General features: G+C 36.1%; 1 protein-coding gene across 2 annotated transcripts; it reads right to left on the bottom strand.

Annotated features, from left to right (window-relative positions):
• Positions 1–1,649: 1,649 nt before the first annotated feature.
• anxa11a (annexin A11a) lies at positions 1,650–13,651 on the bottom strand. 2 transcript variants are annotated; one of them, XM_046874290.1, is made up of 15 exons: positions 13,499–13,651; positions 11,378–11,632; positions 10,590–10,654; positions 8,804–9,226; positions 8,617–8,704; positions 8,296–8,390; positions 7,988–8,101; positions 6,810–6,900; positions 6,606–6,685; positions 6,308–6,364; positions 6,112–6,205; positions 4,845–4,940; positions 3,261–3,319; positions 3,022–3,144; positions 1,650–2,664 (listed from the first exon to the last, which is right to left on the bottom strand). In XM_046874290.1, exons 2-15 carry the CDS (start codon positions 11,622–11,624, stop codon positions 2,605–2,607), a joined length of 1,692 nt encoding a protein of 563 aa, XP_046730246.1. In that variant the 5' UTR covers positions 11,625–11,632; positions 13,499–13,651; the 3' UTR covers positions 1,650–2,604. The 2 variants fall into 2 exon arrangements, with proteins under 2 accessions (XP_046730246.1, XP_046730255.1); XM_046874299.1 differs by having other exon boundaries at positions 8,804–9,109.
• Between the last annotated feature and the right edge of the window lie 7,593 nt (positions 13,652–21,244).

Raw genomic sequence — 21,244 nt, 5'->3', positions numbered from 1 at the left:
GATGCCAATACCTCAATGGGCACCATGCTCACACACACACACACACACACACACACACACACACACACACACACACACACACACACACACACACACACATTATGTGGGGATGATGTGGAAATTCTGTGTTTAGGGGACACTTGTGGTGGCTATATTTCCATAGCAGTACTTCCAGCACCAACTCCCCGGCCCTAACCACCTACCTCACCTCATATAACTATGTTATTATTAATTAGCTACCATTTTGATATACAGAATTATTTAAATAAATATATCATCCAAAAGATTTGAATTTAGTTACTTTAGATCAATTCCTAAACATAGGAATCCAATTAAAATCCATGAACTCCTCAATCATATAATAAAGAAATAAATAAGTAAGAATAGAATAGAATAGAATAGAATAGAATAGAATAGAATAGAATAGAATAGAATAGAATAGACTTTAAATAACTTGTTCGGCAAGATGATGTTCCGACTGCAGAAGCACAAACAGAATCAGTCACTCTTGGTTTAATGTCAGGCTATAATTAACAGCCACTAATTACAGATCACATTACTGTACACAGAACATCAGGGTACAGTTATTGTGTGGGTGCTCTTTTTTGCTGTTTTGGTGACGATTCTAAAGCCTTACTCTGATTTGCATTTCTTGTAATGTGCTATAGACACATACACAAATACAACAAAAATATTTAGAATGTATGCTAAAGCAACCAAAAAAATAATAATCCGCATTCTATTTAAATATTATGTCTACCGATTAATCTAAAATTTGCAGAAATAGTTTGTAAAAAGTACATCCAAATGAAAAGAGTAAATCACAGGCTAAATGATTCTTAAACTGTAATGATTATTGCAGCACAGATGTTTAATTTCCATTTCCAAACTAACTGCATGAAACATTATTACTACAATCCCTCACTCGCCTTTTCTGCAGTGGATTTGTAAGCAGCCTTTAATAATCCTAGATTTTTGGCTATTATACTGAAATTAATTACATGACTTAATGAAATATATATATTTGGTTGTTATAGTAACTAAATGAAAGTCACAGCTTGTTAAGTGATCACCTAAAGCATTGTTTTTCCCCATGTAATCACTCATTTCACATGCAGGCACATCATATGAGCAATGCCATTTTCTCCCCATCTATGGGCATTTGTTGCTGGAGTGCATAACTGCGGTGTCCCCATTTATCTGGCATGTGTTTCACCATTAGAGGACAGTGACAGTGCACTCTGGTGGTAGCTTTACAAAACAAGAACGCGCCAATAGTGTGATCTAACAACGTCATCTATTAACCTTTTTACTCAATTCCTAGTTAGACAGCAAACTGCTCCATTTACCTTTTTACCATCTATTTACCTTAATTATAGTCCATCATCCGGTGTTTATCTTTTATAAAGGTCCGACTACGTGGATGATGTGTGAGTAAAAGATGAACCAGAATGGGGCGCATATTTGAGGGATGTTTCGAGCTGCACTCACAAGGTCAATTAGAAGGGGCACCGTTTTAAATGATTTCAGGCATTTCTTATAAATTCTTCTATGAAAACTCATTTTGACTTTGTGGTTTACTATGATAAGGCATACAATGTATATATTTATAGCATATGAACAAATCAGTAGACCAACCACAAGCCATATAAGTCTGATTTCTCTTTTTATTTAGTCCCCCCCCCCAGTGATTGGTTTGAGTGTACAACAAAACCAATACACAAGTAAAAATGTAAAGCAAAAAATATGCAGTATATCACATTACATCTTGTTTCTAACCCATTAAAACATGCGCTAACTTCCATTTACTATGGACACGAAAATCCCAAACTACAGCAAAAGCGACTCAGAAGTGGTGTAACTGCAGGCCAGAGCAAAGGCTCTGCTGACCCGTTCTAGTTAATGGTGTTGTTTTGTAATTCCTGAACATGTTTAACAAAAATCTTTATTTGGTATTAAGCTGACAGTATAAATCTCTACATATCATTTAACAGGAAGGTACATGTCTGATATGGAGTGATGGTATCATAGCTGATATTGTAATAATGATCAATCAGATTTAACTTGACGTGACTTGTTTTATTAGACCTGACGATTTCTTATAAAGTTGACTTGACTTGCACTGGCACAGATTTTGGCACATAAACCCAGGACTCAAATAAAAGACATCCTGCCATTAAATTCTTGATATTTCACATGACATGAACAAAATAATCTTGCATGGGATCAGTATTGGCTATCAGCATCTTGATAATCGGTACTGTATCAAAAATTAAAAAAAGATTGAATCAGCGCAATTAGGAAAAACAGAACAGTGCATAGTGAGATCCAAACGATTTTACCTATTTTCGTATTATATAATGTACTCAGCATAACAGTAATATTAAAGAAAGAAAAATGGGCTTCTTTCCATAAAATAAAGATTTGTATAAAAATACAGCACAGACGTTGATACGTGACATTATGCAATATCTCTATAAGTATGGCAACAACATGCAATTGCATATAAGAACATTTTTAGAGTATAAACATATATTTTGTATGAATGCTGTGTGAGGCACAATTCTTGTTTTATCTTTTCGATGTGACAAAAGCTGCATCTTCTTAATCACTTCCTCCGCAAAGCTTCAAAAGCAATTTCTTGTAATCCCCAGAAGTGTCTCCCTGCGAACCCAGAAATCATTCTTTATTAAAATACCTCACACACATACGCAAATTTATGACCAACCCTATTACAGCTTGGCCGAATCATTTTATTTTGCAATGAACTTGAACAGAAGTGATTGTAAATTAGATTTGGGAATCATAACAAAATTGCACATATTAAATAATGAAACAACATAGACATTTTTATTTTTATATGATCACAGTAACAATTTTCCTGGTGTATCCTATGATATGTTAAACTAATTTAACATATAATATAAATGTATTGTATGCATTTGCTAAATGAACAGAAAGACACATTAAGTTATTAAGAGAACTGAGGATGCTGGAGCATTAGAGAAACAAATGACTTACAGAAATATCCGTGTAGAGAGACTTGCCATACATCTTCAGGTATGCCTGGCGGATGTCCAGCATGTCGACCTCTGAGCGGGACACCATGATGCGGATCAGAGTGCGGTCTTTGGTTCCTAATCCCTGCACACAACAAACATTTTATCTTTACTTGCACAGCTAGGACACGGGTTGTTGAAATTATTTAGCAGCAGACGTTTTTGTCCCAAGTTGCCCAGCCTTCGAATGAAGTCTCTTACCTTCATGGCTTTGTGGAGTCTCTCAGCAAAGTAGGCTGGTGTGTCTTTAATGCACTTCACTGCAGACAGACATTTTAATTTTGACATGTACAAATATTTTCCAGTATAGTGTCAATCACAAATACAACAATTATACAATGATGATCGACTGGATGGAGAAAGAGACACCAAAGTGGCTTATAATACTGTGAGGAGAAAAAAAACAAGTAAGCAAGTTTAAAACTCGTCCAACAGAGATGTAGAGAAAACATACACTCTAAATATGACGACTCACAGAAACACACAGACCATGCATTACAAATTGAGCACAGCACAGCAACATGTGACAAAGAGTATGTCAATCACAGTGGTGATGAACTCAGTAACATTTTTTTATTTGAAATAATTTTGCATATTACCCTTTGCCTGAGAGTGGATAGCAGGGTAGAGGACAATTGGAAAAACACAATACAGTTAACATTGTCACAATGAATGTGAATTGTTTTTCTAAAAGATTGTGTTAGAGAAGTGAAGAAAAGAGTGCAGGCAGGGTGGAGTGGGTGGAGAAGAGTGGCAGGAGTGATTTGTGATAGAAGAGTATCTGCAAGAGTGAAAGGGAAGGTTTATAGGACTGTGGTGAGACCTGCGATGTATGGTTTAAAGACAGTGGCATTGAGTAAAAGACAGGAGGTGGAGCTGGAGGTAGCAGAGCTGAAGATGTTGAGATTTTTATTGGGAGTGAAGAGGATGGACAGGATTAGAAATTATTTTATTAGAGGGACAAAGTGATGGAGGCGAGATTAAGATGGTTTGGACATATGCAGAGGAGGGACATGGGGTATATCGTTAGGAGAATGCTGGAGTCACCAGGAAGGAGGAAAAGAGGAAGGCCAAAGAAAAAGTTTATGGATGTGGTGAAGGAAGACATGCAGTAGTTGGTTTGAAAGAGGCAGATGAAGAGGACAGAGTAGTATGGAGACAGGTGATTTGCTGTGGCGACCCCTAACGGCAGCCGCCGAAAGAAGAAGAAGAAGAAAGACAATTGACTTCACCATGACATTCATACTGTATAATCTATTCCATGACATACTCTTATGTGGCAGTTTATTAGGTACACCTAGGTGATACCTATATTAATTGGCCATTTAAGCAGTAAATCATAGGTACACATTGTATACAGTTCACAGATCAAATGTGAAAAGAGAACAATAAAAGAAATTCATTCTGAATAAACATTAGTTGTATTTTTAAACTATACAACAAGCTGGAGCAACAAAGTTGCCAGTAAAGGAAGTGTTTTAAAATACCAGCATTGTTGCCACCCGGGTAGCACCCACGATCATATCACTGCTTTGCTCATGTCCACATTCAAATAATATTCTATCAGCCCATGATGGACAGCATTAAGAGGTATTTAATAAACTACCAGTAACTGTATATATACAAAATACACATTGTGTATACAAAATAAACTACAAAAAACCCACAACAACAAAAAACTTTTTTTTTTCTTCTTCTAGAATTTACATTTATATTTACGATATTGTCATTTCATTCTCCACCCATATTAAGAGAATCATTCTGAGCACAGTTGAAACATCTTACCAACAGCCAACATGCCACTCTCCAGATCTCCAGACATTTCCCTCTCAATACTCTTCTGAATGTCTCGGCCGCACATATGCTGGTATTCCTGGAACACTGCGTACGCAAACACACAGTTCATGAAATTTTAACCATGTCGAAAAACACTCCGCTGGCACATGCTGCCTTGACATAAATATAAAAAAACAAGAGATTTGCTTCAGTTATGGCACTGAGCATGAATGGCAGTGACCTTTATACTGTGAATACATGCTTTTTTCTTTATTTGTAAAATTGAGGCATTTTTTTTGGGTAAAATTATATATGAACAAAAGCTGATAGACAAAAAAAAAAAAAAGGATCCACAGTTTGTTGTTTATACCTAGAAAATCCCCCAACAACCCCAGAATTCACCACTTTGTTTGGAAACTCTGGTGTCATGCTGGTCCTTGGATAATTAATAAACACTATTTGACTGTTTTAGCAACGGTGTTATGATTTCCACATTTCAATTCCAGGTACGGAAAAAAAACCATCAAATAAACATGCATATGACGACAAGTACCACCTGCTGTGTGTATGTTTGGTTATTGCCCATTTTCTTTAACACACTAATAATTAACAATGATATGTATGATTGTACTTCTACTGTTGCTTACTTTATATAATCTATAAATATGACTAATCTATTGAATAATTCTTTATTAGAACAAAGACTAATGTTGCTCAGCTAAAAGTATAATTGTTAAAGTTAATCTGTTCCATCACCACTAATAATGATCTTTTTAATAACAAAACAAGCCTTGCATAGTGATATTTTAAAACAAATTACCTTAAACTATGACTTTTAGACTTTTTCTTGTTTAAGCTGTTTGATTTCTACTTTTGTATTGATATCTATCAACATTTTAGACATTAAAATATACATTTATATCTTTAGAGAAGTTGAGGAAGCCATTTTATTTTGAAAGAACTATAGAACTGGTTGGACATAAAAGTGTGACAATAATTATTTCGAGGTGTTCATGAAAACAAACCAACATTTTCCACTGGTATAGTGTTTTTAACCAGCACTCATACAAGGAAAATCGGGAAACAGACTGTGGTTTATCCAGTAAAGATATAGCTGTGGTGAACTATCAGTGTTAAAAAAAAAGCTTGATTTTAAGGAAGTGTAGTGACAAAACAAACTGTCAAAAACCTTGGATGATGTTTACATTTGCTTTTATAACAATATGGAATAAATATCTCTCTTATTGTCAGAATGTTGCAAATATTATGATTTTACCTGCTCTAAGGTGAGATTTGCTTCGAGCACACAGGATGGCATTAAACTTGGACTCATCTGTGCCCAGTTTATTTTCCCCAGCCTGATACAGAGTCTTAAGAAGAATACAGTGTGAACATGGTGTAGTTGTAATGTCAGCTTCAGAATAAAATACAGGAAAGTTAAAATAAACAAAAAAAAAAAGGAAATGTCTTACCTGAGCATCTTGTTTAGCTAATGAGATGTCCACATTCTCTCTCTCATCACGATTGCCCTTTAAGGTAAAAAAAAAAAAATTAAATTAAGATTGAGATGTTTTAATATGATAGTTGGAAATATTGCAGCAATATTGTAAATACTTTGAGTTGAATAAATTATTAACACAAAACCAGTAAAAGGAACTGCTAAAAAGTTCTGGTGCAGACACAAACAACTGATGGAAATACAAGGATCAATATAAGGATTTATTTTTCTCTAGGACTGCTAAAAAATTAAAAAAACAAGCTCTAGAGTACCTGAGCAAGAGAGATGAGAAGCCTGCGAAAGTGTCCTGATGTATCTCCACTAATTGCATCCTCCAGTGATTTCTTGTTTTCTGTGAAACATTTGAAGTTCAGTAACTGGCTTGATTTCAGACCTCACAGGTAAAATGCATGATGAGATATTCACGTCTTACATTTTTGAGGGTAATATTGCAAACCAGAACAAAAGGAACAAACCAGCTTTGTAGATTTGATTAATTTCTCTGATCTCTGCATTGGTGCGTGAGGACAGGATCTCGATCAAACAGGCCTCATCAGTTCCGGCTCCCTGTCCAAAAACGTAATCAAACATTAAATGATAACACTGATATATACTAGGGATGCACCGAAATGAAAATTCTGGGCCGAAACCGAAAAAAAGGAAAGCAAGGCCGAAAACCGAAACACCGAAAGAAATTATGCCAATTATAATTACCATTGCATTTATGGCTATGACTGTGTACTAAACTTACTAAAATCAAGGCATTTCAATTGCATAAATTAATATCAAAGTTTCAAAGAATAAATCAATTACAAATTATGAAAATATTTATTTATAGCACATTGCAACAATGCACATATTAAATAATAATGTACAGGCCCTCTGGCCTGCTGAAAGGTTGTAAAATTAAATATGTTCTTTCATAAAAACAAAGTGCATTTAGAACAAGTGCAACTGCTTAAAGATACAACAATACAACAATATCACTGGGAAACTTCCTGCCTTTTAAAAACATCCGCCACAGACGGAGTGCGCGTGCTCGGAGGGGTTTTGCTTTTCTGTGCCGCGTTTCTCTCATATTCAGCATAGCGATCAGGATCTCAGGTGATAAATTAAACCCGACGTGGAGAAAGTCTTTGCAGACGAAATTTCGGCATTACATGTTTTGCAAATCGCTATCTGTGGGTCTTTCTCAGATATACTGAAATACGTCCACACCGCAGACATGTTGCTTCAGACATGCACGTGCCGGCTGCGGTTTCTGTTTGCGTCATCACAACAAACTGTTTCTAAAACATGCACTTTTGGGCCATTTTTGGCCGAAAATTTTCGGTGGCCGAATATTCGGTGCATCCCTAATATATACATTCCTCCTACTGTGTACTGCGGTAAGTTACTTAACACATCTAAAGACTAACAACATCAACATTAATAACAATAACCTACTCATGATGCAGTTTTATTTTAAAAATAAATATAGAATTTGTGGTTGAAATAATGCTCCTTATAGATATTATGGCTTTATTTATTAAAAATGAAAAACTTTGAAATAACATCAGTGGAAACATTGTACACAGTGGTATAAAATAAAATTAATAATAAATAAATAAATGAATAAATCCAACAGATTTTAACCCCAAATTTATATACAAACCTTGATGGCCTCTTTCAGCTCGGATGCATCAAATTGGGCAGAAGTCTTCAACATCGCCAAAACCAACTTCTCAAAGTTTCCAGAAAGCTCAGACTTCAGATCCTTAACTAAGTCCTGGGGGGAAAAAAGTTTTTTTTGATGATCAGCTGCAGTTGTAATCTTTATATTTTAGTCAAACTACTGAATTACAGTTCTCTGTCTTAACACTAATATGTTCAGTGAAATGAAATAAAAAGGCATTTAAGCAGTAAATATAGTGTAGTAATCAATAAGTTATAGAATTTTGTTACAATAAATATGAGAATTACCTTTCCATAAGCAGTCTTGTATGTAACCAGCAGAGGTACACGCTGCCTGTTAGAGCGGCTACCAAGAAGATTAATTATAGCCTGCTCATCAGTACCTGTTAAAACATGTCAAATTCAGAATTCATGGATATCCTATTGTCTGTGTAAAGTCAGACATTCACTTGAACCTCTTCTCAAGTTTAAGTTACATATTTATCACATACAGAGAGTTATAGAGTTTACAATTCCTAAAAATCTAAATGTACAGAAAAAAATGCAGTGGAATATGTTAAAAGGTTGTTCAACGTGCAAGCTAAAAACAAGTGTATATAAGACAGTCACCAAAGCCCTTCATGGCCTTCCTAAGAACTTCAACATCTTTTAATGGGTCTGCTCCAGGAAAATCTGGGATGGTTCCTCTGAATCCACGCTAATTACATAAACAATAATATAGAAGGACAGGTTTATACAATGTTCAACATTGAAAAAATGTATCCTTTACATTTTGCGAAAAATTTTATATTCTTACATTAATAGCAGGAACCATTGGAGCTCCTCCTCCATATGTGGGCATGGACGGATTGGTAGCAGGCACGTTTGGGTAGTTAGGTACGGACGGAGTAAGTGATGGACCTTGTGGGTAGCCAGACATGGATGGATTGGCACCTGGGGCTTGTGGATAACCTGGCATGGAGGGATTAGGTGATGGGGCTTGTGGGTAGCCCGGCATTGAAGGATTGGGAGACGGGGCTTGTGGGTAGCCTGGCATGGGCTGGCCCGGAGCTGGCCCTCCTGGATATCCCATTCCTGGTGCCTGGGGCATGGCTCCTCCTGGCTGAGGGGACAGGCCAAAGGGCTGTTGGTTAGGGTAGGATGCAGGACCACCAGTGGGAACTTGAGGGAACATTTGTGGATTTGGATTAAGTCCCAAAGAAGCAGAGATCTGATTTGCCTGTGATGAAAGAATTTAAAGGCAATGAAAAGAGCACAGAGCAAAGCGCAAGCTGGACAATTCACAGGAGGGCGTGCGATGAATGATTCAAAATACACAGCTTTGAAATAATCACATGGACATACATGCAGTTTGAATGATTACATAGGTATTATGAGATGAAACTGTGTTCTTAGCATGTACATTTCAGTATTTGATATTAAGTTAGCGCTTTGCAAAGAATAACAACAAAAGAAGAGAGAACAGAAACACAAATATGTTCTAATCTTATGTATCTATAATTTTAAAAGCAGTATCACAGTAAAGGAGAAGGGAAACAATGAGCACATCAGCAGAAGGTGATGGATGACTAGGATTTCATGAGTAGAAGCATGCAGTAACTTGGTAAGCAAGGAGGCACAGAAATGTTTTGGACAGAAATGTTTTTTTTTCCTATTAAAAAGCAAAGATTAGAGATCATCCTGCAGTTATCTAGAGAGAATGTGTCAGGATTAAGCCAGGGATTTCAGACAAGAGAGTCTGTGGCTAAGAACAATTTATCAAACTGGCAGTTTTAATAAATCTTATCACTTGGCTTTTTAATATATTAATACCTATAAATAAAGACCTTTTAGTAATTACATGTATATAATAACATTTTACATTAACATTATTCAATATTAAGCACTTGGGTATGGAAGCACAAGTATGCAAAGACGTCAATAAAGAAAATGAAGAATGTACTGTATTGAGCTCTGGCTTGACCCATGAAAAGAAAGATGTTTAACTTCACTAAATTCTCAAAGGTCGTAAATCTGCATCACAAATGGGGAAACTATTTAAATTCAATGTGCATTAGATGATTGGTACAACAAAAGAATACTTATTGTCTCTACTGTAACACCAAAACAAAACATTTCAAAGAGAAAACAATGCATTTATTGCAATTATACCACAGATCAGTTCAATTCTAAAAGCTTATAAGAAAGGAGGTATGTTATATCAATGCACTTGTTTGAATACGTTATCGTTTTTATTCTAACAATTTAACATAATCTAGGAGCAATAATGCATTAATTTTTCTTTCTTTTTTTTATAAAATGAAAAGCTTTTTTTTCCACTTCAAAAAAGAAAATACAGTGGAAGTTGCTAAGAAAACAATATAATGTTTAGGCATAACATTATGTGCAAACATAAACATGTAAAAGGTGATTAGTAATTCATTAACAAATTATAAATAGTAATATTTTGCAAATCACTATGGTTCAAGTGGAATAACACACTTCAAGTCTTTCCATAGACATGAGCTAGAAATGATCTAACATTATCTATACAGTATCTGTATGGAATTTCAGAACATTATTATCACTAAAATGTAACTTACCATTGCAGGCAAGTTGCTTGCATTAAATCCAGGCATGCCCGGAGCACCAGGGGCTCCCCATCCACCTGCAAAATGCCATCAAACTATTTTAAACTTCCATAGGATAGCTATCAGTATAGTTAATTAAGGTAAAAGGGTGAAATAAATGCAGTTCTTGTTGTGCATCACAATCAGTTTACCACTTGACAGATCTTACAACTCTGTACCAGTAACAGCTTCTGTGCTGCTCTTTTATAAGATAAAGCAGTCAAATCCGAAAAACAAGCCACATTGGATAAAACCATGCATCGTAAGCAAAACCTCAAAACCACCATCAAACCCAAAGAGTTACCAAAGCATTCAGCATTCACTATATGCTACATTTTAAACAAAATACACACCTCAAATGGTAAATAGAAATGTTTAAAGACAGACAGATATTAAATCATAAACAAAATGCATGACAATAATATAATACAGTACATCTTATGTTTACTTTGAATATAAACCTGTCACACAAGTTCATGACTTGATACACCCATGTTAGGAAACTATGACACTCTAAGCAGCAATGCTCATGCTTACTCCCAACAGACACTGTAGTGAAATGCACAATTGCTTAGTATAATCCATATGATGAGGCCTGGCCAAACAAACAGGTCTTTCAGTCATCCGGATCTACAAGCTAGCAGAGAAAATGAGTCATCTACTAGCAGAGGTTTCCACCAACATTGTGCTATTTATGATGAGCTGACGTAAGAATTCCAGTTGAAGCTTTATAATGCTGTGTTACTCCAAGAATGACGTACCTGGAGGTAGGAGAGGAAAAGCTCCTGGCTGGCTTGGGTAAGCACCAGGTTGGGGTGGGTATCCTCCCCCTGTTTGAGAAGGGTATCCTCCCGCTTGAGGAGGGTATCCTCCCGCTTGAGGAGGGTATCCTCCCGCTTGCTGAGGATACATACCTGGCTGGGGAGGATATCCACCAGCCTGTTGAGGGTAGCCACCACCCTGAGGAGGATAACCACCGGACTGAGGAGGATAACCAGGATAACTCATTTTTTATTCTGGAATGAAAACAGAATCAAATATATTACATGCTTATTGAAATAAGCTTTGGCATATGGCAAAGAGAAAAAACATGCGTGAAAGCGAAACTACAAAAAAAAACTACAACAAACCTTATTTAAAAAAATGCGTATATATAAATACATATGCTGGGTTTTTTCGTTAACAAATGCAATGGTACATTTCTGCCATTTTACGGTAAGGATTAAATTGATCACTAGTTATAATGCTTCAAGGAGCTGTTTACCACTTCACTTTTTACCTCCTCACATTCAAACACATGCAGAAAGCAACGAGGTGAGGAAAAAAAAAAGGTGCGAAAAAACAGAGATGTGAGCAAGACAACACAGACTGTGTTAAAGATGGTCTAAAATATTCTGCCATTTATTTTTACCTCAATAGAACACGCAAAAAGATTGCAAAAAGTCATGAATTCTTTCTGGAATAAATGTATTTTAAATTGAACTCTTAAATTAGAGACCAAAAAACACACTATATATTATGATAACAGGTAAATATTATAGAGAGTGTAACATGGGGACTGATCAGGCCAGCCAGCAGCTTCAGTGTTGCAGAAGGTGTTTAAACTGAGATGCGACAAGAGTAATAACGTTTTTTTATTTCAACTGATAGATTCCTGTGTACACAACTGCACTTTTCCATCTGTACAGTAAACAATTATTAAAGGGAATTTCTTTTTAACTGCACTATCACTTTAAAGTCTGACATCTCTTCAAATTAAAATGGTCAGACAATGGTCTAATGTAAATTCGAAGGTGAATTTTTTTTCCAGCTGTGGTTATGTGGTAGCTGATTTGTGTTTTTTCCCAGTCATGGATTTCTGAGAACTGACCATAGATCAGAGCTTCCTTTTTAAAAGCTGTACACCACCACTCAAGCCACAGTGATGTTGAGTTTGACAGATCGGTTCATCAAGTACTGTAAACGACTATAAATGTAGTTTATCGGCTGGTGCAAATCCCAATCCCAGTACAATGCTCTAAACATTTTTGACCTACACATAAAAGTTATTAAGCATTAAGTAGAGCTTCTGGACTTGCATAGACCCAGTGATTGTGTGTGATAAATAGCACCAAAAAAACCTGTCATTGGAAACATGGTGAGAAACCCACACAATAGCTAAACTCGGAAGTCACAGGAACCTGTGTCTGAATACATTCACACAGTGCTGTTATCAGTGTAGTTCTCCCTTCACCAACTCAAAACAACTGGTGAATGCTAACAGGCATCCTGTCATAAACTTGTAGAATTGAGCTTAAGGTGAGCAAACATTCAGATGAATAGATGAACTTTGGTCATGGAAAATGTTGTGAAAAATGTTGTGAAACATGACAAATAGCCTATAGGTACTAGTAGTCTTTTGTATAATTCAGGTGAACATTGAAACCGCAGAAGATAAAATGTTACAGGAAGAGAGAGAGAAGATTTAGATTTGACTATGATTTGACAGATATATTAGCAAAACTAAAAAATCTCCTAGATGTGTAATACAGATTTAGTATGTGAGTGTATAGGAAAACACGGCCACGCCCTCGGTTTGTGACGTCATCGGTGCTAATACGATTGCAGGCCCTAAATATAAAAAAAACACTCAACACCACACGACGAATAAACATAAAGACCTAAACTTAGCTAGACTTCATCTATTAAACAAACTACTATGCCATATAGCCTAAATTCAACACGGTGAAACGAAAACATATACGCTCACAGTTCACGGTGCATTCGTGGGAACGTCTCAATACAGTAAATAAACAGCCCACGGGATTTAACGGCTGTTTACTGTAAAAAAATATTCACAAAAAAACCTCTTTAACGATACCGAATAATCAAAATGTACTTACCTAAGCCAATAAGAGCTGGCAAGTGTTTAAACAGAGTACTTCTGTAGAGTTTTGGCCACGAACAAGAAAGAAGATTGTGGTGGGTGGGGAGCAGAAAAGCCTCCTGTCACTGGGGGTGGGGGGGCAAAAGTGCATTAACTCTAGGAAGATCCTGCCGCGCATGCGCATACTGGGCTCAGGTTTCAGCAGCGCCTGCGCATACTGGGCTCGGGTTTTAGCAGCGCCTTCGCAGAGCAGCCTTAATACTACTAAAACTATGCAAAGTCAACACCCACCGAACAGCCTTTATACTGCTTTGTAGACATACATATACAAAGCTAAAAAAAAAATATATAATATATATAAAATATATATATAAAAAAAAAATTATATATATATATATATATATATATATATATATATATATATTTTAAACCTAATTTGTGCCGTCGTTCAAACGAGTTTTGAAAGAAAAGCGGATCTGCGCATATCTGCGCAGATCTGTACTTTTTTTTTTTTGTCCCATGTGCGTTGCATAAGTGGCAGCTGCAAATATTTCCAGTCCGCCATAACCATAGATGAGACGTGAGCATGTAGAGGTTGGTGTGTGTTTGTTTTAGGCTCATTTCCTTCTCACTGCAGTCTGATGCAAATCCAGAATTTCCGTAGGAGTAAAGCCGTAGTTATGAGCTGCTTTACACTTTCTGTGTGAGAATCAGGGTTTTTTTTTTTTGGTTGTTTGTTTGTTTTTTGTTACAGCTGTAGAAATGATTATCAGAGTTATCATTCATGTCTTGATTTATATTACTGCATTTTTGCAAGTGAGCATTAAATAAATGTTAAAATCCAAACCCCAATAACCCAAACAAGTAGGCCTTTAAAAAAAGCAATCTTTCTACTAAACAATTATCTGCTCACATTTCAAGATCACTGCCAGAGGGGACTGAATGTGCAAACACCAAACAGGTATTCTGAACTTCAAATAAATAAACAGCATTTGATTGAAACAAAGTGAAGAAGGGATCATTGGGAATCTGTTTGTGAGAGCTTGTGTACTGCAAGAACTGTTTTGTATCGCTTCAGTTTATACAATAAATGTATAAATATGTGTTTAAAATTATTTATATTATACTGATAACTCTCAAATCTATGTAAAGTTGAAACTGACTAACTAAACTTCTAGCTTGCACTGTATACAAACCCGATTCCAAAAAAGTTGGGACACTGTACTAATTGTGAATAAAACCAGAATGCAGTGATGTGGAAGTTTCAAATTTCAATATTTTATTCAGAATACAACATAGATGACATATCAAATGTTTAAACTGAGAAAAAACAAGTTGATTTTAAATTTCATGGCATCAACACATGGCAAGGCCATGTTTACCACTGTGTGGCATCCCCTCTTCTTTTTATAACAGTCTGCAAATGTTTGGGAACTGAGGAGACAAGTTGCTCAAGTTTAGGAATAGGAATTTTGTCCCGTTCTTGTCTAATACAGGATTCTAATCTTCCTCTTTATGATGCGCCAAATGTTTTCTATGTGTGAAAGATCTGGACTGCAGGCTGGCCATTTCAGTACCCGGATCCTTCTTCTACGCAGCCATGATGTTGTAATTTATGCAGTATGTGGTCTGGCATTGTCATGTTGGAAAATGCAAGGTCTTCCCTGAAAGAGACGACATCTGGATGGGAGCATATGTTGTTCTAGAATTCTGATATACTTTTTAGCATTGATAATGCCTTTCCAGATGTGTAAGCTGCCCATGCCACACGCACTCATGCAACCCTATACCATCAGAGATGCAGGCTTCTGAACTGAGCGCTGAGAACAACTTGGGTTGTCCTTGTCCTCTTTAGTCCGGATGACATGGCGTCCCAGTTTTCCAAAAAGAACTTCAAATTTTGATTCGTCTGACCACAGAACAGTTTTCCACTTTTTTCCCAGAGAAAACGACTGTGCTTCTGGATCATGTTTAGATATGGCTTCTTTTTTGACCTATAGAGTTTTAGCCGGCAACAGCGAATGTCACGGTGGATTGTGTTGTAAACATGATGTAATGTATTCCTGAGCCCATGTTGTGATTTCCGTTACGTAGCATTCCTGTATGTGATGCAGTGCCGTCTAATGGCCCAAAGATCTCGGGCACCCAGTATGGTTTTCCTGCCTTGACCCTTACGCACAAAGATTGTTCCAGATTCTCACTGTAGATGATGATAACTTCAATCTCTTTGCAATTTTTCTCTGAGAAACTCATTTGTGATATTGCTCCACTATTTTTCGCCACAGCATTGGGGGAATTGGTGATCCTCTGCCCACCTTGACTTCTGAGAGACACTGCCACTCTGAGAGGCTCCTTCTATACCCAATCATGTTGTCAATTAATCTAATAAATTGCAAATTGGTCCTCCAGCTGTTCCTTATGTGTACATTTAACTTTTCCGGCCTCTTATTGCTACCTGTTCCATCAAATTTTTGGAATGTGTAGCTCTCATGCAATCCAAAATGAGCCAATATTTGGCATGACATTTCAAAATGTCTCACTTTCAAAATGTGATATTTTATCTATATTGTACTGTGAATAAAATATACGTTTATGAGATTTGTAAATTATTGCATTTCTTTTTTGTTCACAATTTGTACAGTGTCCCAACCTTTTTGGAATCGGGTTTGTAGTTAATACAGAAAACAGCAAAGCCAAATTATTGCTTTAATTTAAAACAAAAATGTAATGGTATGCATAGTCTGAAATATTATTATCTCTATTTTGATTATGATTCGGTAAACAAAAATGTCCTTCCCAAAAAGTTGCAAGCTGACATTACATTGTAAGTTCTGGGTATTGTTATGAAGAATTTGGTTAAAACATATGGTGTATCAAGAAACAATTGTTTAATAAGGTGTCTTATCTTTCAATTACTAGCCGTCACCCACAACTAAGGCATTGTTTGGCTGAGTAACAATATTTACGTATAAACAAATTAATGCAAGGTTATGATACATGTTACATGTATGTGAATGTGCCAATAAAGAAACTGATCCTGATTTTAAGTTTTTTTTAGCTTTGTGACATGACTAATACAGAAAAAACATTGTAGAGATAACAATGTACAACATTGCCTGAAATAGGGTAGGAATTATAAAATAATGCTACATGCATATCTAATAATATCAAGTACAGTGCGTCTGGAAAGTATTCACAGCGCATAAATTTTGGAAGCTTTTCCACATTTTGTTATTTTACAACCATTTTCCAAAATGGATTGAATTCATTATTTTCGAAATTCTACAATCAAACCACCAAAATTACAACATAAAAGATGTTTCTTTGAAATCTTAGCAAATTAATAAAAAAATACAATAAAAAAATTTAAATCACATGTATATAAATATTCACAGCCTTTGCTCAATACTTTGTTGAAGAACTTGGCACCATTACTGCCTCAAGTCTTTTTGAGGATAATGCTTGGTACACCTATTTTTGAGCAATTTCTCCCATTCTTCTTTGCAGAACCTCTCAGGATCCATCAGGTTGGATGGGGAGCTTTAGTGCACAGCCATTTTCAGATCTCTCCAAAGATGTTCAATTGGGTTCAAGTCTGGGCTCTGGCTGAGCCAAGCAAGGACATTAACAGAGATGTGCCGTAGCCACTCCTTTGTTATCTTAGCTCTGTGCTTAGAGTTGTTGTCCTGTTGGAAGATGAACCATCAACCCAGTCTGAGGTCCAGAGCGCTCTGGAGCAGGTTTTCAACAAGGATGTCTCTTCATATTGCTGCATTCATCTTTCCCTCGATCCTGACTAGTCTCCCAGTTTCTGCTGCTGAAAAACATCCCCACAGCATCATGATGCCACCACCATGCTTCACTGTAGGGATAGTATCGCCCAGGTGATGAGCAGTGCCTGAACACTTGGCATTCAGGCCAAAGAGTTCAATCTTTGTTTCATCCAAACAGATCATTTTGTTTCTCATTTTCTGAGAGTCCTTCAGGTGCCTTTTTTCAAACTCCAGGCGGGCTGTCATGGGCCTTTTATTGAGGCGTGGCCAATCTATCATACATTCCTGATTGGTGGAGTGTTGCAGAGTTGGTTGTTCTTCGGGAAGGTTCTCCTTTCTCCTCTCGTTACCTCCCTGACTATGGCTCTTCTCCCTCAATCGCTCACTTTGGCCATGCAGCCCACTGTAGAAAGATTCCTATTGGTTCCAAACTTTTTCCATTTATGGATGATGAAGGCCACTGTACTCATTGGGACATTTAATGATGCAGAAATTTTTCTGTACCCTTCGCCAGATCTGTACTTCAATACAATCCTGACTTGGTCTACAGACATTTTTTGGACTTCATGGATTGATTTGTGCTCTGACATGCACTGTTAACTGTGGGACCTTATATAGACAGATGTGTGCCTTTCCAAATAATGTCCAATCAACTGAATTTACCACTGGTGGACTCCAATTAAGTTGTAAAAACATCTCAAGTATGATCAGTGGAAACAGGATGCACCTGAGCTCGATTTTAAGTGTCGTGCAAAAGCTGTGAATACTTATGTATATGTGATTTCTTTCATTTTTTTTTAATACATTTGCAAAGATTTCAAACAAATGTCTTTCATGTTGTCATTATAGGGTATTGTTCGTAGAATTATGAGGAAAATAATTATTTTTTTATCCATTTTGGAATAAGGCTGTAACATAAAATGTGGAAAAAGTGAAGTGGCTGCACTATAATATACGCATTATTAGCCACAAACCTCCAGTGCAAAATCAAAGCTGTAAACTTTAGAACCTTTGGTAAAAATAAAATTTTATTTATGATTAAACTATTAATCTAAAAACAAATGGCTGGGTCATGAGACTGGATATACATCATGGGAATGATGGATATGATGAAAATCTAAAACTTTCAGTGGAATTTGAGCCATTCACATAAGGCTATTCATTAGGAAAGTAGACGGCTCTTGCATAAAAATCAACAAAATGACAATCACATAAATCTTATAAACTCAAGGATGTGTAAAAAAAATCTATGAATTCTTTCGGTCTGTAGAATTTCTAATAAATTTCATTAAATCAAAAAATCCTTTTTTTTAATGTAAATAAGTAAATCCACTTCATTCTTATGCCACTTTGACCTTGCCATCAGCACTTTTAAAAGTGCCTGCTAGATAGCTTTTTCTATTATATATTCGATTAACATATCTGTTGCTGCAAATTTTGTGCCTAATACATTTATATTTTGCAAAGCTACATTCACTCCCTTAACAGACAACATCTAATCTCTATACTCACTATGTTAGAGTGGAAGAATCAAACATTATTTCAGACCCTTTCAAAAATAGCAGTGTTTAGATTTGCACTTATGTGTATGTATTCATTAACATTCATCAATTCATTCATTTAATCATAGATTCGTCCTCAGTAACTTGCTTTATCCTGATCAGTATTGTGGTGGATTTGGAGTCCATCCTGGGAACATTAAGCATTAACCAAGAACACATTACCATTATTTACGAATGATTTATATTCAGTCCGAGTAGGTAAAAACAGAGCTGCATGTGGTGATTAAAGAGTATAATGTCTATGTGATGGGCTGTGGAGATGAGGAATGACAATGTTATGAACTGATCCTGGTTATAGCGCTCCCTAGTGATGCAATGACACAGCACTTACCGGTGGGTGTTTAGGGAGTGGTTTTATTAATAGCATGTGATGTGCAAAGACAAGTTAAAGGACTACAGACAAAAGCCAAGAGAGTCACAAATTAGCAATGCATAAAAAATAGTGGCTGTTCCAGCCTGCATATAGCCTCAGAAATACAAACTGATCTATATCATGTAATCTTTAAATCACTTTCTTAAATTATATATTCTTTTGCCATTCATGCCACTGAGCTGTATACTATCTTGCTTCATATACATTGTATAATATGTCTACTCTACATTCTTGCAGCTCAACCACAGCCCTTAGTGTGGAATTACATCTTAGGATAATACACATGTTGAAGTAAATGCAAGAAAAGTATTAATTAAAGGCAGGCAACAAAAACATAATTATTTCTACAATGGCCTGTTACTATTACATTTATTAGCAATACTGTTTTTTCAATGTCAGATAATCTGGCAGTAAAATACATAATAATTCAGCAGTACATAATAAAAACAACAGCACCCTACATACAACTGTGGTAAGCAGACTATACATATTTCCCTCAATCATTAAAGCTTCCTTTTCTTTCCAAACCGATGTAATGGGTTGATGTTTACCTCCCTTCTCAGTCCAAATGACACTAATGCCATCAGCATGTTTCAGTCACCAACAGCATCATGAAACATTCATTAAAATGCTCTAAAAGATTTGCATAATGTACTTAGAAGCTATAATCCATTAGTGAATTTTGAATCAATTACAGTGATTTTATCGCTGGGTTTCTGGCTGCAGAAAAAAAAACACTCTCTTTTGTTGTCTTCGGTGAAAAGTACTGAGATATTTTGAGTAGCTTTTGCACAATTTTTAGGTAAATAAAAAAGAAAAGTTATTCAGTATTTATTAAGACTGTAGCAAATGGTCTGTTAACCCTCTACTGCACAACAAAATATTTTAAGCCCTAAATCTAGTGGATGTCTCTTTAGATATTTTGCAATCAAATAGAATAGTCAGAAAGTATTAAAGAACAATCCAATAAGGTCTGGGAGTCAGTATCCAGCATTATTTGAAGGCAGGACTTCCTTTTCTGCCACATTGTCACTGGAGCACATGGTGTGAGAAGGTAAGATTATTTACTTTGGTAATCTTATTTAAATTGAAATGAACTGTAAATTAAAATATATGTGCATGTATGAAGGCATTGAGAAGCTTTTTGTCATGGTCTAAAGATTGTTATTTTGCATTTTTAGAAATTAAGTTTTTCTTTTTGTTGACTCAGGGCAACATTGTGCTATAGGGGATAGTTTTTGCTGACAACGTGTTTTGATGTCATCACATATTATGACATCACATATGACTGTATATATGCACAGTATAGTTTTTTTTTTTACTTCTTTTAACACATTGCATTGCATGTGTTGCGGATGTGATGCCTTTTGCGTGGTGGGAGGTAATCAAAAGATTTTTCCATTGCAGCAACAACAGTTTACAGCCCACAAGAATGGCTGACTACAATGGGCTATACAAGATTCGGCCTCTCATAAATCACATTCTTACCAAGCTAAAATAACTGCCTATTTGTGAGACATTAAGTATGGATGAACAAATAGTACCATTTAAGGGCAAGAGCAGATTCAAGCAATACCTCCCCAGTAAACCAAGAAAATGGGGTTACAAATTCTTGGAGGACGGCATTCCACACAATTTGGAGATTTATACTGGGAAAGCTGTCCATCCACCTGAGCTTCCAGATATAGGGGCAAGTGGGAATGTAGTACTGTACCTAGCAGAACCAATACCAAAAAAATTTAAATTTCAAATTGTTCTTTGACAACTGGTTTGTGCTTACCCTATATCTCATGTCAAAAGGTGGGACAGAGGCTAAAAGAAAAAGATCGAGGTCCCATGCCCTGTAGCAGTATCCACTTACAATCAGCACATGGGAGGTGTTGACTTGTTGGATTCGTTGATTGCTTTATATATCATAATACCTTCGATCAAAGAAATGCTATCACTGTCTAGTCTTTCATTTGACTAAAATGGCAGTGGTGATATGTTGGCTATATGTTGGTTCTACAGACGGGATTATGCTAACAATGGAATGACAAATGGTGACCATATGC

Source organism: Silurus meridionalis, chromosome 2, assembly GCF_014805685.1.
Source record: "Silurus meridionalis isolate SWU-2019-XX chromosome 2, ASM1480568v1, whole genome shotgun sequence".
NCBI classification, from domain to species: domain Eukaryota; kingdom Metazoa; phylum Chordata; class Actinopteri; order Siluriformes; family Siluridae; genus Silurus; species Silurus meridionalis.
Note: the sequence above shows the minus strand (reverse complement) of the source record. Positions and strands in the feature narration are given on the sequence as shown.

What these genes read in the sequence shown, in the direction of transcription:
- anxa11a (XM_046874290.1), bottom strand. Translation starts at nt 11,624, where the DNA reads ATGAGTTATCCTGGTTATCCTCCTCAGTCCGGTGGTTATCCTCCTCAG. An exon ending in TTTTCCTCTCCTACCTCCAG is followed by an intron (nt 10,655 to 11,377) that starts GTACGTCATTCT and finishes GGCATTTTGCAG; the next exon opens with GTGGATGGGGAGCCCCTGGT. An exon ending in GAAGGCCATGAAGGGCTTTG is followed by an intron (nt 8,391 to 8,616) that starts GTGACTGTCTTA and finishes ATGTTTTAACAG; the next exon opens with GTACTGATGAGCAGGCTATA.